General features: G+C 45.9%; 1 protein-coding gene across 1 annotated transcript in view; it reads right to left on the reverse strand.

Moving 5' to 3' along the window:
- LACTB (lactamase beta) overlaps positions 1-17,702 on the reverse strand; it is an 85,344-nt gene that overhangs the window by 28,932 nt on the left and 38,710 nt on the right. Inside the window, exon 5 of the mRNA XM_075342660.1 lies at positions 13,426-13,591. Coding sequence (XP_075198775.1) covers positions 13,426-13,591 — 166 coding nt within the window. The remainder of the gene's footprint in view (positions 1-13,425; positions 13,592-17,702) is intronic.

Consider the following 17,702-nt stretch of genomic DNA (forward strand, 5'->3'; position numbering starts at 1 on the left):
ACTTCACGCGGCCGTTTGTAGTACAGACCGACGCCAGTGACTTCGGCCTCGGTGCGGTGCTCAGCCAGGTGGACTCTGCGAGCCAAGAGCACCCAGTCTTGTACCTGAGCAGGAAGCTGTTACCAAGGGAAGTTGCCTATTCCACGATGGAGAAGGAGTGCCTGGCCATAGTGTGGGCCCTGCAGCGTCTGCAACCCTATCTATACGGGCGCCACTTCATCGTGGAGACGGACCACAATCCCCTCAGCTGGTTGCACACCGTCTCTGGGACGAATGGGCGATTGTTGCGATGGAGCCTTGCGCTCCAGCAATACAACTTCACCATTCGCCACAAAAGGGGCCGTGACCACGGTAACGCAGACGGGCTGTCCCGACAAGGAGAGGTCGCGGACGGGCGCACGGGGGAACACCGGAGTGTGCTGCCCCCTAGCGCCCTCAAAAGGGGGGAGGTGTGAGGCAAATCCCGGGATATGAAGATGAATTATGACTCCAGTCATAATCCCTCATCACTCCCTGGCAGTGCCCCCTCCCTTCTTGTTCTCAGTGTTCCACTTACACCTCCATGGCCATGTCCTGTGATATGGAAATGAGGTGGTGTGGGAACAATGGACACAGGATGACTCCCTGCCGTCACCCTGTAACAAGAGTTGTATCTCATTAGCAAGGCTATGGAAATAGCCAGACAGAACGACTCCAGTAAAAAATGGTTCATATCTCGCAAGCCATATTTCCGATAAATATGGCAACCATAAAAATGGTGTCTCCGCATGCGGACGATGCCGGCACACCCTTTTTATGGGAGCAGGACATTGGGAAATGCCCCAGGCGTGATATCAGCCAATGGGGAACTGGCAGACAGGTCATGAGTCCCCTCGTTCTGTAGCTAAATTCATAACTGTCACAATGAGAGCATTGGCGTCCGCCTACGACGCTCCCAGGCCAAGTTATGGCCATATTCCATGTTGTGGATTTTGTCCATAACTCCAGCCAGGGGTGGAGCAGTGCTCCCTCTGAGGTCACGAAGGTAGGAGGGGACCTGGATTTGTCCAGGTTGATAACCCTACTTCGGCCATTTTCCAGTGTTCTTTCGCTGGGGGTCACGTGCAGGAAACATCTGTGGGAGTTCCTAGAAACCTGGTCTACAGCGCCCCCCTGTGGCCAGACGCACAAGGTAACTGATTGAATTACATACCTGTCTGTAAACCATGCTTTATCTGTAACTGTACTCTGACATAACTGTATATTCTGTAGATTCCCTATTGTATATATTGTAGTTTCTAGTGTGCTTTAGGCTGATTAAATTATATAATTAATCTTGGGCTGTTCTGTTATCTCGATCTTGAATCCCACGTCTGTGTGTTCGGCTAATAGTTACCGTGAAGCGGTTGGTGGCAGCGAGTTTGTGCCAAGGATTATTGTGGGGAGGCCAGTGAGATTCGGGGAGATTTTATATATTCCGCCCGCGGAGGTCGGGGGAATATATACCCTACTCTCACCGGGGACCCTTCAATAATCGGCATAAGTAGTATAGCGGCCTCCTTGCTTATTGTCGGGCAATTCCATAATTGGCCTGACTATAAGAGGGGCGCTAGAGAGCGCGTCCCGTGCTCTGTCTGTCGGTCGGGAGGTATAAAGGAGGGGTGACCCCACTTGTTACCCCCCGATTGTGACGTACTGGTAGCCAGCGCGGGGGATTTCTGAGTGACCCCCCCCCGGTGGTTTGTGACACCCCCATAATAATTACCTCTCCGAGACTCGCTGCTTTATCAATTTGCTTTATGAGGAGATTCTCTACCTCTTCCATAATATTCGGCGTCTTATAACACACCCCTATCAGTATTTTATTATTCATTCTCCCCCCCCTTATCTCCACCCATAGGGACTCTACATTCTCAGTACCCTCACATATGTTGTCACGCAGGATGGGTTTTAAGGATGATTTTACATATAGACACACACCTCCCCCTCGCTTATTTGTACGGTCATTCCTGAATAGGCTATAACCCTGTAAAGTAACAGCCCAGTCATAGCTCTCATCCAGCCATGTCTCTGATATCCCCACTATATCATAATTTTCTTCCAACAATATTAATTCTAATTCCTCCACCTTATTTGTGAGGCTTCGGGCATTAGTGTACATGCACGTTACGTATGACTCTGTACCTGTATTCCTGCTTACTGTATTAACTGTCCTAACCCTTCCCCCCGTACCACCCCCAATTTCATTACTTGTGCCCTGGTCACTATCTGCACTACATTCCCCTTCTATAAAGTGAATACCCTCGCCCCCCATTCCTAGTTTAAACACTCCTCCAACCTTCTAGCCATTTTCTGCCCCAGCAGAGCTGCACCTTCCCCATTAAGATGCAGCCCATCCCTAGCATAGAATCTGTAGCCAACTGAAAAGTCGGCCCAATTCTCCAGGAACCCAAAACCCTCTTTCCTACACCAATTCCTGAGCCACCTGTTAACCTCCCTGATCTCTCTTTGCCTCTCTGGTGTGGCTCGTGGCACAGGTAGTATTTCCGAAAATACCACCTTTGAGGTCCATGCTTTAAGCTTACAACCTAATTCCCTGAAATCATCTTTAAGGACCTTCCACCTACCTCTAACTTTGTCATTTGTGCCAATGTGTACAATGACCGCTGGGTCCTCCCCAGCCCTTCCCAGTAATCTGTCAACCCGATCAGCGATGTGCCGAACCCGAGGGTTATCGCAGTAGCCCCCCGATGACCCGATGATATCGCAGTAGCGATGTCGCAACGTGCAAAGTACCCCTTACTCAGGCAACCAAAAACATCCATTTTTCAAGTGGAAGATGCTTCAAGAAACTCTCCTTTTCGCTGCTATTTTGTAAACTTGAAGCATCTTTTAGCGTTTTATGGGTGTTTTCTGAGCGCTTTTATGACATTTTGGACAGACAGTGATTTTTTGAGCATTTTTGAGGTGTCCTTTGTATTTGTGTTTTCAGGACGTTTTTTTTTTTCTCCATTCAAAAATGAAAAACACTGCTAGCACTGACAAAATGCTCAATGAGACACCCGGGCTTTTTCTTCATGTCTTTTGAGCCTTCCTACTGACTTGTGTTGTAAGCATGAAGCGTCTTCGGTGTGGAAGACATCTGAAGAATGGTCAGGTCACTTCTTTTAATGGCAGTGAATATTTAAAAAACCTATGAGTAAGAGCAAACTGTTCGAAACGTGTAGGCCAGCGATTCTTTTGTTTTTTTTAATGGTTGAAATAAAAAGATGTTTTTAATATAAGAATTCCCAAAAGCCATTATACAGTGGGTACGGAAAGTATTCAGACCCCTTAAAATTTTCCCTCTTTGTTTCATTGCAGCCGTTTGGTAAATTCAAAAAGTTCATTTTTTTTTCTTATTAATGTACACTTTGCACCCCATCTTGACAGAAAAAAAACAGATGTAGACATTTTTGCAATTTTATAAAACAAGAAAACTGAAATATCACATGGTCATAAGTATTCAGACCCTTTCCTCAGTACTGAGTATTTGCACCCTTTTGCGCTAGTACAGTCATGAGTCTTCTTGGGAATGATGCAACAAGTTTTTCACATCTGGATTTGGGGAGCCTCTGCTATTCTTCCTTGCAGATCCTCTCCAGTTCCGTCAGGTTGGATGGTGAACGTTGGTGGACAGCCATTATCAGGTCTCTCCAGAGGCTCTGGGTGGGCCAGTCAAGAATGATCACAGAGTTGTTCTGAAGCCACTCCTTTGTTATTTTAGCTGTGTACTTAAGCTGGGTTTACACACTGCAACATCTCAAACGACATCGCTGTAACGTCACCGGTTTTGTGACGCAATAGCGATGTTGTTTGCGATGTTGCAGTGTGTGAAACTTATCAGCGACCCGGCCCCTGCTGTGAAGTTGTAATCGTTACAAATCGTTCAGGACCATTCCTAGGTCCTTTGTTTCCCGCTGTGCAGCATGAAGTTTCAGTGTGTGAAGACTTTGCAGAGATTTTGTTAGCAACTTCCCTTTCAAAAGGCTGCTTATCAACGTCCCCAACAACCAGCTAAGTCGCTCTGCAGGTCCGGATCGCTGTTGAGTTGTTGGCCAGGTTTGCCTGTTTGACAGCTCACCAGCGACTTAGCAGAGACTTAGGGAGGTCGCTGTTACGTCACAAAACCGGTGACGTTACAGCGATGTCCTTTGCGATGTTGCAGTGTGTAAACCCAGCTTTAGGGTCATTGTCTTGTTGGAAGGTGAACCTTCAGCCAAGTCTGAGGTCCAGAGCCTTCTGGAAGAGGTTTTCTTCTAGGACATCTTTGTACTTGGCTGCATTCCTCAAACGTTCAATTGCAACCAGTCGTCCTGTCCCTGCAGCTGAAAAACACCCCCCATAGCATAATGCTGCAACCACCATGTTTCACTGTTGGGATAGTATTGTGCAGGTGATGAGCATTGCCTGGTTTTCTCCACATATACCTCTTAGAATTATTACCAAAAAGTTCTACCTTCGTCTCATCAGACCATAGAATCTTATTTCTCATAGTCTGGGAGTCTTTCATGTGTTTTTCTGCAAACTTTATGTGGGCTTTCATATGTCTTGCACTGAGGAGAGGCTTCTGTCCGGCCACTCTGCCATAAAGGCCCAACTGGTGGATGGCTGCAGTGATACTTGACTTTGTGCAACTTTCTCCCATCTCCCGCCTGCATCTCTAGGAGCTCAGCCACAGTGATCTTGGGGTTCTTCTTTACCTCTCTCACCAAGGCGCTTCTCCCATGATTGCTCAGTTTGCCTGGACGGCCAGGTCTAGGAAGAGTTCTGGTGGTCCCAAACGTCTTCCATTTAAGGATTATGGAGGCCACTGTGCTCTTAGGAACCTTGAGTAATGCAGAAATTCTTTTGTAACCTTGGTCAGATCTGTGGCTTGCCACAATTCTGTCTCTGAGCTTCTTGGGCAGTTCCTTTGACCTCATGATTCTCATTTGGCCTGACATGCACTGTGAGGTCTTATATAGACAGGTGTGTGCCTTTCCAAATCAAGTCCTATCAGTTTAATTAAACACAGCTGGAAGGAGTAGAACCATCTCAAGGAAGATCACAAAGAAATGGACAGCATGTGACTTAAATATGTGTGTCTCAGGGGGGGCGTGGCCAGCAGGCAGCATGAGCGGTCGCATCTGAGAGCAGCTCCGCAGTCCGACGCTTATATATACTATTAATCCTGCCGAAATTGGTGCCTAAATACACCTCTGGATTACCTGTGGTGCGGTGAGAGTTCGGATCGGTACCATGAGTAGAGGTCGCAGCGCAGCGGCGGCTGAGAAGCTGAAGAAGTTTGCTCGGGACTCCCAGCAAGATGGCGCCGGCAAGCAGGCAGAGCGGGAATCCAGTGAGGCGGAGGAGGAGGAGAGCATGGAGGCCGGATCCAAGGAATCGCAGGAGCTAACCTTACAGCAGGTTACGTGGCAGTTACTTGCAGCGATCCAGGATTCAAAAGTGTCGCTGACGGGTAAAATCGAGGAGGTTAAGATTGATGTGGGTCTCCTCCGGCTGGACTTGCAAAACCTGAGAGAGCGGGTAAAGGAGACCGAGCAGCGGATCTCCACGCTGGAAGACGACGCAAGAGCGGCGCCGGGCAGACTGTCCTCTCTGGAAAGCGCGGCAAACAACTGGGCGCAGAGGGCTGATGACCTGGAAAATCGCCTGCGTCGCAATAATTTAAGAATTCTGGGGATGCCGGAGAGGGCAGAAGGGAGCGACCCATGTAAGTTCATGGAAAAGTGGCTCTCCGAAACTTTCCCTGATGCGACGCTGTCAGCGGCATTCGCTATAGAAAGAGCTCACCGGGTACCGGCCAGACCTCCTCCTCCGGGATCGCAGCCTAGACCTCTCCTGGCCCGACTGTTGAGCAGCAGAGATAGAGATGTGATCCTTGGTGCGGCGCAGCGCAAGGGCCCGATTTTACACAACAACGCCACCATATTGATCTTCCCTGATTTCTCTGCGTCGCTCCAGAAAACGAGGGCATCCTTCATTCAGGTGAAAAAAACGCCTCAGAGAGCATCAAATTGCTTACTCCATGATCTTCCCAGCCCGTCTTAGAGTGGTTCATCAAGAGCGATCCCTGTTCTTTACTTTTCCTGCGGAAGCGGATGACTGGATCAACACATTGAAGAGGAAGCGCTGATGCGTCACGGTCATGGGCGCTGCCTGGAGTGTCGCGGTTGTGATGGCGTCGCGGTTCTGATTCACTTATCTCATCCTCTTTGGAGAAAGGTCGGTGATGCGACTCCAATCCTTGGGACGTTGTGTTTGAAATTACTGTTGAGATCACTTCAGGATCATCCTATGCAGGTACTCGGCGTCCCTCGATTCTGAAGGCGCGAAAGATTCTTGTTTGTTTCATCCCTCCTGGCATGTGAGTGGAGCGGGACCGCAATTGCGTTCGCGTCCTGATCTTATGGTCCCTGTTAGTTGATGATCTCATCTGGAGACGCTGGTGCGCCTGTGGCCTTCCCGGAGGCATGAGAGTCTCCGGATGTGTCTGGTTTTCCATTGAACCGGCCTCCGGGTTTGGCCCTCGTCGTAGGCGGGTGGCTTGGGGCCGCGCCTGCGTTTGGGATGGCTGCGGCGTTCTCCGGGATCATTGCTTAGCCCAGTCTGCGCTCCGGATTACTCGTCGCTGATGGGGCCGGACCGAGATGACACCAAACGGGACATGGGTCAGACCGCTGTTGCGACGCCCTGAACTCCTTCATGCGATCTTGTTTTATCCTATACTTTTTTGGATCCAAATTGGAACTCTACTTTGGGCTCGCAGTATTGGCAACGCACTTCAGTTCATAATGTTGAATTTTGCTCTTTTAGTGCGATATTAAGTTTCTAAGGTTACCAGATGTCATAATATCCTACAGTCTAAGATTACCTGCCAATCCTTCTTCTATCTCCTTCACACTCCCACCTCTTCCCCCCTCTAACCCCCTATCAGCTTAATTCCTCATCCCCCTTCACTTCGCCCCCCTACTTCCTCATTGTTCTCTCTCTTTCCCCTCAGTCTCCCCACTTTTTATCCATCTCATATCTCTATATTCCTTCTCTTGCCCACGCTTTATCTCCTATTCTAATTTCTCCCCTTTTCTCTTTCTCTCTTCTACCCTATTTCTCTTTCTTCCTCCTTACCTCCCTCTTCTTCCCCTTTTTTTTTTCTCTCTCTCCTTTTTTTCTCTCTCTCTATCCTCTCCTCTCTCTCTCTTACTTCTCTCCCATCTACTCTTGGTCCCTTCACTTATGCACGATTAAAGGCTATGCTGCAGGGTAATTCATTTATTGGACTGCAGGAGAAGCTCAAGTCCTTGTTTGAGGACACCCCCATACCAAGTACACCATCTAGCCACGTTGGTTCACCCTAGTCGTTGCTAGGGACAATCTTTCCTGGTCGCATTACTGGACCAGTTCTTGTCGGTTGTGTGTGCGCAACCGATAATTTGTATTTAAGGGTACGTTTACCCAAGTTCTACTGTAGGTTAAGTTTTTGACATTTTTCTAGCAATTCAGCAAGTGGCATCTTTCAATGGCTTTAAGCTTGATGACATGGAATGTTAGAGGACTGGGCACATCCAGGAAACGGGCGGCAGTATTTGCTCATATCAAAAGATCCAAAGCTCAGATTGTGTGTTTACAAGAGACCCATTTATTGTTGGACACCACTAGAGTGCTTCAAAAGCCTTGGGTTCAATGGTCAGCTCACTCTGTTCATTCCACATATTCTAGGGGAGTATCGGTACTAGTCCACAAAGCACTGCGGTGGGACCCGGGTAAGATTTTAAAGGATACTGATGGGAGGTATGTGTTTATCCAGGCTCACATCGATGGGGTTATGATAGTGATCTTAGCCATATACATCCCCCCTGCAATGGGAATCTCGATTCTATATGAGGCGGCTAAGTTTGCCTCACAATTCCCACAAGCCTTGGTGCTTTGCATGGGGGACTTCAATTTGATTAATAACATGGGACTGGACAGATTCAACACCCGACAGGTCCCGATCTCCCCCACGATACAAACTAGATTGGAGTATATTCTTACAGGAAGTGGGATGGCACGATATGTGGCGGTTTTTTAACCCAGCACTGAGAGAATATACATGTTATACTCCAGGGAAAAAAACTCATTATCTCGAATTGATTACATCTGTGGAAATGAAAGAGTCTGTGCCCATATACAATCGGTCTGTCATTTGCCCAGATCAGTGTCAGATCACTCTCCGGTATTTGTAGGCATTAAATGGGAAGGATGTAAATCTCATAAATTGTCAAGGAAAATTAACCCTTGGTGGCTGTCACTCTTTGGTGCCAATGACAGGATTCCTGATCAGCTTAGGGCATACACGGAAATGAACTCCGTGGAAGAGAATCACTCGACCTATTGGGACGCGCTTAAGGCGTATCTGAGGGGATGCTGTCACTCCTCTATCTCCTATCACAAGAAACAGGCGGCCAGAGAGGAGGAGGAACTGGCCACCCAAAATAGAGTGCTTGAACATAGATTCACCTCGGACCCCTCTGAGGAAAACAGATCTCAGTGGCTTCAGGCTGGGAGGAAATATCTGTTGTATTTGCAAGATAAGGCTAAGAGACATGTATTCTTCACGAGCCAGAGGTACTTTGAGCAAGGGAACCAATCCAGTAGCTTACTAGCGTTCTTGGTGCGTCAATCCAATAGCCCACCTGCGGTCCTTAAGATCAGAGACCCTCGTGGCGAATCAATTACTTCCGTCAATGGTATATTGGAGGTATTTTTGGACTTCTATAGGAACCTGTATGAGTCCAGGCTGACCGTGTCAAGGGAGGAGATTGTTGAGTACTTACGAGATCTGGAGTTTCCCAGGTTGACTTTGGCTCAGAGATCGGACTTGGATGAGCCCATTAGTATGGAGGAGATGGTGGAGGCGATGAAGACCCTCAATAAGGGTAAGGCGTCTAGGCCAGACGGACTCCCGATTGAGATCTTTGACAAATATCGGGGGGAGCTGGCCCCAGCCCTCCTGGAAACGGTTGAGGCTTCGTTCCGCAAGGGACGGTTGCCTGATTCCTTTTATGAGGCAACCATTGTCCTGCTATTGAAACCAGATAAGGACCCATTGGATTGTGGCTCGTACAGACCGATCTCTTTGTTAAACTCTGATTATAAAATTCTTACCAAAATTCTAGCAACTAGACTCAACAAAGTGATCTCCTCTATAGTACATGAGGATCAGTCGGGATTCATCCCGGGTAGGAGTACCTCGGATAATCTGAGGAGAGCGCAGGTGGTCTTACAGATGGGCACCAAGTTAGAGGAGGATTGGGCTCTGGTCTCCCTGGATGCGGCCAAAGCCTTCGATTCTATAGAATGGCCATACCTGCTGGAGGTGCTGCGGGCATTTGGTTTCGGCAACGAATTTATCAGATGGATTGAGATCATATATAGAGCTCCATCTGCTAACATTCAGGTGGGTGGCGGTGTGTCGGAAACTTTCCCTTTGGGGAGGGGAACCAGACAGGGATGTCCCCTATCCCCTTCTCCTGTTCGCTCTTGCCATGGAACCGCTGGCGGTGCGCATTCGAGCGGACCCAGTCTACCGGGGGGTGAGACATAGTAAGGGAGATGAACGGTTATCGTTGTACGCAGACGACTTGTTACTGTTTGCATCTGACCCGGATTCCTCCATTCCTAGAGCCGTGCAATTGATTGATCGATTTGGGGAGTTCTCCGGTCTGTCAATAAACTGGTCAAAATCGTACCTCCTCTTTCTGTCTCGGCACAGAGAGGATCTGGTGCACGACCACATATGCAGGGTTCCGGTGGTGGATCATTTTAAATATCTCGGAATTATACTGGCGGGAAGCCCTGCGGAGATGATAGCGAGAAATATAGCCCCCTTACTATCATACTTCGGGGAGAAATTTAATAGATGGAGCCAACTCCCGCTATCAGTGGCGGGAAGGATTAACCTCCTAAAAATGATAGTGCAACCAAAGGGTCTCTATATTACCCAGCATGTATTTGTACAGATTCCTCGCTCTTTCTTCCGGTCCCTGGAATCTTTAATGATTACCTTTGTCTGGGGCACGTCCAGATCAAGGGTCCAATTGGCCAAATTACAAAGACCCAAGGACATGGGGGGTATGGCCCTTCCTGATCTTTATATTTACTATCTGGCCGGACAATTGAAATATTTGGGTCCATGGACACTCCCCCGGGTTGGGGGTTCTCCGGAGGGACTTCTGGCAGAGTTCACAGGTGTGGATCTCCTGTGGCCGTTACTGACGGATCACAGGAGGGCCCCTGAGGGTCGTGTCCTCCCGATGCACAAATTGGGGGCCAGGATCTGGAAAGAGGCTAAAGCCGTATTTGGATTTCATGATGTACCAACTGAAACGCCTATATGGGATAACTTGGACCTTCCACATTTTTGTGGGTTGCCGGGGTTTGGTGATTGGAGGAATCGCGGAATAATCTCCCTGGGATCACTGGTCCGGGATGGTGAACTCCGCCCCTTTGCACAACTGCGGTCAGAATTCGACTTGCCGGAATCTCATGGGTTTCAGTATCTCCAGATTAGGCACGCCTTTCGAGCTCAGTTCTCTGGCCGTGGGGTTAGATTCTCTTCCTTCCCAGTCATTGGAATTATTAGATCACAGGGCCCTGGTGGTCTTATTTCTAAACTATACTCCTCCCTCATCCGGGCCAAGGCTATGAATAATCCTGTTTCTGTCCATGAGAGGTGGAGTGCCAGGATCCCTGAAATTGATGACGTAGTGTGGGACGACATTGTCGAATCCCACACGTTGGTCTCTCCTGCTGTTAACAATAGACTGATCCAATTATATATAATACACCAAAGTTATATTACTCCCCAGAGACTGAACAAAATGAAAAAGCTGAATAATTCGGTGGGGATGGGCTGTCCGAGATGCGGGAGAGATGGTGCTGATTTTTGGCACATGATATGGGACTGCCAAGTCATTCTCTCCTATTGGGGTGAGATTGTAATGACTCTTTCCGCCATACTTCAAAAAGCGGTTGCTATGTGCCCAGTCTTGTATCTATTTGGGGTGGTAGATGTACACTCCTGGTCCCAAGATGAGAATTTATTAATAAAAAAGGTCCTTTTTCTGGCCCGGAAGGGCATTATACTAAATTGGATGAGCACTCATCCCCCAACTAGAGCCTCTTGAATCGCATTGGTAAATGCTATAATCCCGTCTGAACAATTTGTTTATAAGACAAGAGGCTCTTCAACTAAATTTGACAAAATTTGGGGTAGATGGATGAGGTCGCCCTTGACTGGCGGATCTCCTGATTCTCTTGCTGATAACCTACAATCGGTATTATCGCAATAATAGCCAGTAGTGCCCTGGTAGGCAGAGAGGAGACACATGTGATTCATGATACACTATATCAGGGATACCACAAGTTCCCCGAAACTTGAGTTGCACTTTCCTTGATAATATGGGTTTCTTGCCTTAAGATGGATGTGTCCCGCGAGCTAACACCTTTGCTATGTTTGATGCTTTATGGATATGCTGAAAGTAATGGACGCTGATTTGATTGTTGTTGCTATATTCTCCTGATGACCAACCAGTTTACATGTACTCTGTTTTACTGTACAATTTGCTGATTTATTCTTCAATGTAATGTTTTACTTAACTTTCAATAAAACGAGTTTAAAAAAAAAATATGTGTGTCTCATCTGAATACTTATGACCATGTGATATTTCAGTTTTTCTTGATTAATAAATTTGCAAAATTTCTACATTTCTGGGTTTTTTTTCTGACAAGATAGGGTGCAAAGTGTACATTAATAAGAAAAAAAATGAACTTTTATTGAATTTACCAAATGGTTGTAATGAAACAAAGAGTGAAAAATTTAAAGGGGTCTGAATACTTTCCATACCCACTGTATACTATTATTGCAGGCGCTGGATTCTTTTTCTTCTCTTATTGAATATTTGGAAGCCTGAAGCGGTTGAAAGATTCTCAAAATCCTGAATATATGTACAGCAAGTCGTTTTTACACAGACATAAATATGTTTATTCTTTTGAGCATTTAATTAGCGCTTTTTTAGCCGCTTTTTCAGTGGAACCCCTGCGACCCTGCCTGAAAAAAAAATGTGTGTGAACATACCCTAAGGTGTATGGCTAGCTATTACACTGCAGGTTTTCCAGCAGAGGAAAATTAATAATTTCTTTTTCCTTTTATTTCCACCATATCAGAAATGGAGATCTTTAGGCTTGGATTATTTCCAGCCCTCCTATGCTTCCAACAGCTGAGTCAACACAAATCTGAATTTGTGAGGGGATATTGAGGCACAGAATGAGATCTAAAAACGCAATTCTCTTATTACAAAAAAACTAAAACATAGTGTGTGCAGCGAGACTTCCGGCCACACAGCTGAATCTTGCAATGTGCACAGCATACCTAAAGTAAAAGTGTTCCTTTATAAAGCGGTCAGTGCACAGACCATATAATACACCAGAGGATCTATGAAAAGCAGTCTGGCTCTAATTAAAACAATATGGATCCCATTCCTCAGACAGACCAGTAATCATTCTTCTAGTGCAATGTTTGGCTTAGCTTAGTATGGGATAGTTCTGCATTTTTAGAAAGACTGCAGACACACTCCTAAATGTTACCAGCCTGTGTTCAGCAGCTCCATATTTTCACCACTGTACTGGAAAGTATTACCGCAACATTGAAAAGAAGACTTTTATAAAAACTAAGAATTATCCACTACTGAAAACTGTGGTGATTAAAAAAAAATAAAGGTTGTAGTATTTAAAAAATAAATATAAAATAATATTTCAGTGGTCTAATTGTCACACTAATAATGTCATACTATTTTGTACACAGTATATCCTTTTGAAATCAATGTGTATGACAGCATTAAGGCTATGTGCGCACGTTGCGTACAGTCACTGCAGAAATTTCTGCAGCGATCTGAAGAGTACACGTGCGCTTCAAATCGCTGCAGAAAATGTCCGTAGTGAAAAAAAAAAGCCGATTCCATGCGCTCTGCCTGCAGCTCCTGCCATAGACAGAGCAGGGACTGCAGGCAAAGCGCACGGAAGAAGTGACATGTCACTTCTTAGAACGAGCGCTTCGGGCAGCAGCCGAAGCGCTGCGCTCTAAGACGCCACGTGCGCACGGCTCCTGCATAATCTTCATAGACTGTGCAGGGGACGCAGGACGCATGCAGTTACGCTGCGCTACAAAGCGCAGCGTAACTGCATGTAATTACGCAACGTGCGCACATAGCCTTAGCCTGTCTCCAAACATGTGCTTGTTATAATAACCATGTAGAAGAAATACTGGACATTCAGCAATTATTAAAATAAATGATTTTGGGGTCTGCTGACCCTCTGATGTAGAGTTTATGACGCATGTATTTGGCCTGTCTCAGCTGCACATACCTTGCTCTATTGTATATAATCGGTTCATTTTCCTCTGGAAGAGTGTTTATCATGGCCAGATCTCTAAACATCTGCTGCATATAGTCAAGAAACTTGCGTCCCGAGGCACGCTCTACTACAGCGCTTAATAATGTCCATGCATGGGTAGAATATAGGAACTGTGACCCTGGAGGATAAAAATGAAAAGGCTTTATATTGTCAAACAGTATTAAAGTGAACCTGTCAGGTGCAATATGCACAAAGAACCATGAGCAGTTCTGGGTGCATATTGCTAATCCCTGCCTAACCGTCCCTGTATACACTAGCATAGATAAAGAGATCTTTAGAAAAGGTATTTCTAAATATCCTATATGATATGCTAATGAAGGAAGGGACTAGTCTTCTGGGCATTAATTCCCTTGGCTAGTCGGCCCCTTTAGCATGTTAGTATGTCTCTGTGGGCGTGCTTTCATGCTAATGAAAGTGCAGCGTCACTGGATGATCTCACTCACCTCTCCACCGCCATCGCCACCCGACACTGGATTTCGGCTCAGTGTGCATGACCCTGGAGTTTGGGTCATGTGCACTACTTCAGTTTGAAGCCAGGACTCATACACCCGGCTTCATAGTGGGCATGACTGAAACTCCGGGGTCATGCGCACTGAGCCGAAATCCAACATCGTGAGGCGATGGCAGACGGAGAGGTGAGATCATCCTGTGATGCTGCACATTCATTAACATGTTAGTACGCCCACAGGGGCATATTAACATCCTAATGGAGCCGACTAGCCAGGGGAACTAACGCCCAGAGGACTAGTCCTCTCACTCATTAGCATACGGTAAAAGATCTTTAGAAACACTTTTTCTAAAGATCCCTTTATCTATGCTAGTGTATACAGGGTCGGTTAGGAAGGGATTAGCAATGTGCACCCAGAACTGCTCGTGGTTCTGGGTGCATATTGCACCTGACAGGTTCCCTTTAAAACAATACTTAAAGGGAACCTGTCATGTCCTCTGTGTAGCCAGAGCCACAAGTAGTTCTGTGCACATACCGTATCTATATTCCCTACCCAACAGTCCCTTTATGTAGATGCAAACATGAACAGATCTTTAGATAAAGTCTGTTTGTGATCTGCTAATAAGGGCTTTGACTAGTCAAGGGGGCATTAGTTCTCTGACTAGTTGGCCCACTTAACAGGTTATCACGCCCCTGTGGGTGCAATAACATGCTTTAGAAAAGGCGGCTTCAGAGTACAGAGCATGACCGGAAGTGCAGACGATTTCAGAGTATGTACAGTGAGCCTCTCTGAAGCTGGGACGCATACTCGTGTGCGGCTTTGTATAGCGCTGGCAAAGATGCCGCTTTTGTAAAGTATGTTATCACTCCCACAGGGGCATGATAACATGCTAAATGGTTATTTATTCATGTTATTACATCGCCTGCTGTCTTTCTGACTAAAAGTGTTTCAGCCTTGTCTTCTACGTGCCCTGACGTAACACAATTGTGGCTAGGTTGTGAACACACTGTCTGCACCTCAAACTAATCTGTGCTGTGATTTATTTTTACATCCAGCTATATTGTCCAATGCCAACTAAACAAGCGTAAGCTAACGTATGCATCATTTTGCAGTACGGATCAATATAAGGCATGTGCTATTCTATACAAACCCTGAAAATCCCAAAAGTGAATACACTTCTCACATTTTTGTAAACAATGATATATTTTCATGGGACAACACTGAAGATATAACACTTTGATACATTGTAACGTAGTCAGTCTCCAGCTTGTATAAAAGTGCAAATTTGGTGTCAACACACAGCCATTAATGTCTAAACCACTGGCAACAAAAGTGAGTACACCCCTAAGGCTACTTTCACACTTGCGTTCGACGGCTTCCGTTGCTATCCGCAGCCTTGAGGAATTACGGTAACCGTTGCAGGAAACCGTTATATCCCTCATAGACTTCTATTAGCTACGGATAGCAACGGATGGTCTTGCATTGCATCCGCCCCGCGGCGCATCAGTTGTTTTGACGCTGACCGTCAGTGAGCGTCGGGCGGATGGAACGCTGCATGTAGCGTTTTTCTGCACTTGGCGGAGTGTCAAAAAAACGCAACCTGCAGGATTCCGTCGGCGTCCGTTGTTTTTATAATGGAAGCCTATGGTGGCGGATTCCGTAAGAATCCGTCATTTTGACGGATTCCGTTCACGCATCCGTCTTTACACAACTGCGCATGCCCAGATGTGTAAAGTCAAGGAAAAAAAACCTATAACGGATTGCGTTATTTTGTACGATCCGTAGAATCCGTTGTGCCACTATATGCAACGCATCCGTTGCATCCGTCACACAACGCAAAGCTACGGATCCCGTCCAACGCAAGTGTGAAACTAGCCTTAGTGAAAATGGCAAAATTGTGCCCAAAGTATCAATACATTTTGTGGCCACCTTTATTTTCAAGCACTACCTTAAATGGACTATCCAGGTTTTTGCCACCTAATCTGAAGGAAAAGAGGCCCTGTTACTGGGCTGCTTAGTGTAGCTTTTATAAAATCATCAGCAGGAGATTACCATTAGCAGACTACTTGGTGTGCTGCCAGGTAGTGCAGCAAATGTATGAGCTCGTTATGACCCTGCTCTACATTCAAATAACTGCTAGATCTGCAGCAGAGAAAACGGTGATTTTATCAAAATGACAATAAATAGCTCAGTAAGTGACACATCACTGGAATCAGAGGCTCGGTCTCTACATTATGCTGCTCTCAGATGAGGTAGCTAAAACCTGGTGACAGATTCCTTTAACTCTCTCTGGCATGGAGTTCACTAGAGCTTCACAGGTGCCACTGGATCCTCTTCCATCCTCCATGACAACATCACAGAGATGGTGGATGTTAGAGGCCTTGTGCTCCTCCATCTTCGATTTGAGGATGCCCCACAAATGCTCAATAGAGTTAAGGTTGGGTGAGATGCTTGACCAGTCTAGCGCCTTTATCCTCAGTTTCTTTAGCAGAGCAGTGGTCGTCTTGGAGGGGTGTTTGGGTCGTTAGGTTCAGGGCTGTGGAGTCGGAGTCGGAGCTCATTTTGGTGGAGTCGGTATAAAATGCACTGACTCCGACTCCTAAAATATATAATAAATTGGGGACAGTAGTGCAATGCAGAATGTGCTGAATATTTTTTCATAGGAATTTAGAAAAGTTATGAAATGTCCTATAAATGGCTGTTCTATTCCTGATCTAAGGCTACATTCACACACTGCGTTTTTTGAGGATACGTTTGTCAGCTGCAAAAGCAGATCAGCTTTTTAAAAAACCGCATCACCTGAAAGGTTTTTGAGCTCATAAATAATGCTTTCAATAGCAAAAGCAGATTAGAAAAACACCACACAAACTGACATGCTCATTCTTTGTGAGGATCCTCACAAAACGATCTGTCTGAATGTCCTATCTTGAAACCCATTGCCTTTGCTGGGATGCCCAGAGTCACTGCATTTCACTGAATTATTTTTCCATCAATGTTCGATATGTTTGTAACAAAAAAAATAAATTGTTAGTAAGACACTGGCAGTAAAAGATACTAAAGCTCATCACACCAGCCAGTTTCTCCAGGACTTAGGGGAAAAAGTTCTGCAACATTAGAAACTGGAAAAAAAAACAGGTTCTTGCCATTGTAACGAACAATGCTTCAAACATAAGTACAATTAAACTGATGAATGAGAGTAATGAACAACAGCTAGAAGAAAGTTTAGGATTCAGTATGTGTGAGATGGAGCCACAGCGCTGTTCATGTAACTGAGGAACAAACAGATATTACAACAGAAGAACAGCAAAATGATACTTTAGGATTAGATGATCTTGTTGAAGCTGCTTCAAAACACTTTCATATTCATCAAATGCGCTGTGTTGTGCACACGCTGCAGCTGGCAATAAGAGATAGTCTGCAAGAGGGACATGCTGGAAATCTAATTGGAAAAGTGAGGAAGTTGATTATTGCCGCCAGAACCCCTAAAATTGATTCCATCTTGAAGAGACGTGCTGGGAAAGGGGCAATTGTTGATCAAGCCACTCGGTGAGGCAGCAATTATTTAATGACTGAACGATTGCTTGAACTAAAATCATTTCTTATACATATGGTGAACCCTCAAGTAACATTAAATGAAGGTCAATGGACACAGGTGGCTGAATTGAAGGAATTGCTTAAATCACCCATTTACCGTGACTAAAAAATTACAAGCTGAGGATTTAACCCCTGGCATTTTCATAAGGGAGTGGAAGAACTTACTATTTCTTCGGCGCTCCATTG

The sequence above is a fragment of the Anomaloglossus baeobatrachus genome, chromosome 4 (assembly GCF_048569485.1).
Source record: "Anomaloglossus baeobatrachus isolate aAnoBae1 chromosome 4, aAnoBae1.hap1, whole genome shotgun sequence".
In the NCBI taxonomy this organism is placed as follows: domain Eukaryota; kingdom Metazoa; phylum Chordata; class Amphibia; order Anura; family Aromobatidae; genus Anomaloglossus; species Anomaloglossus baeobatrachus.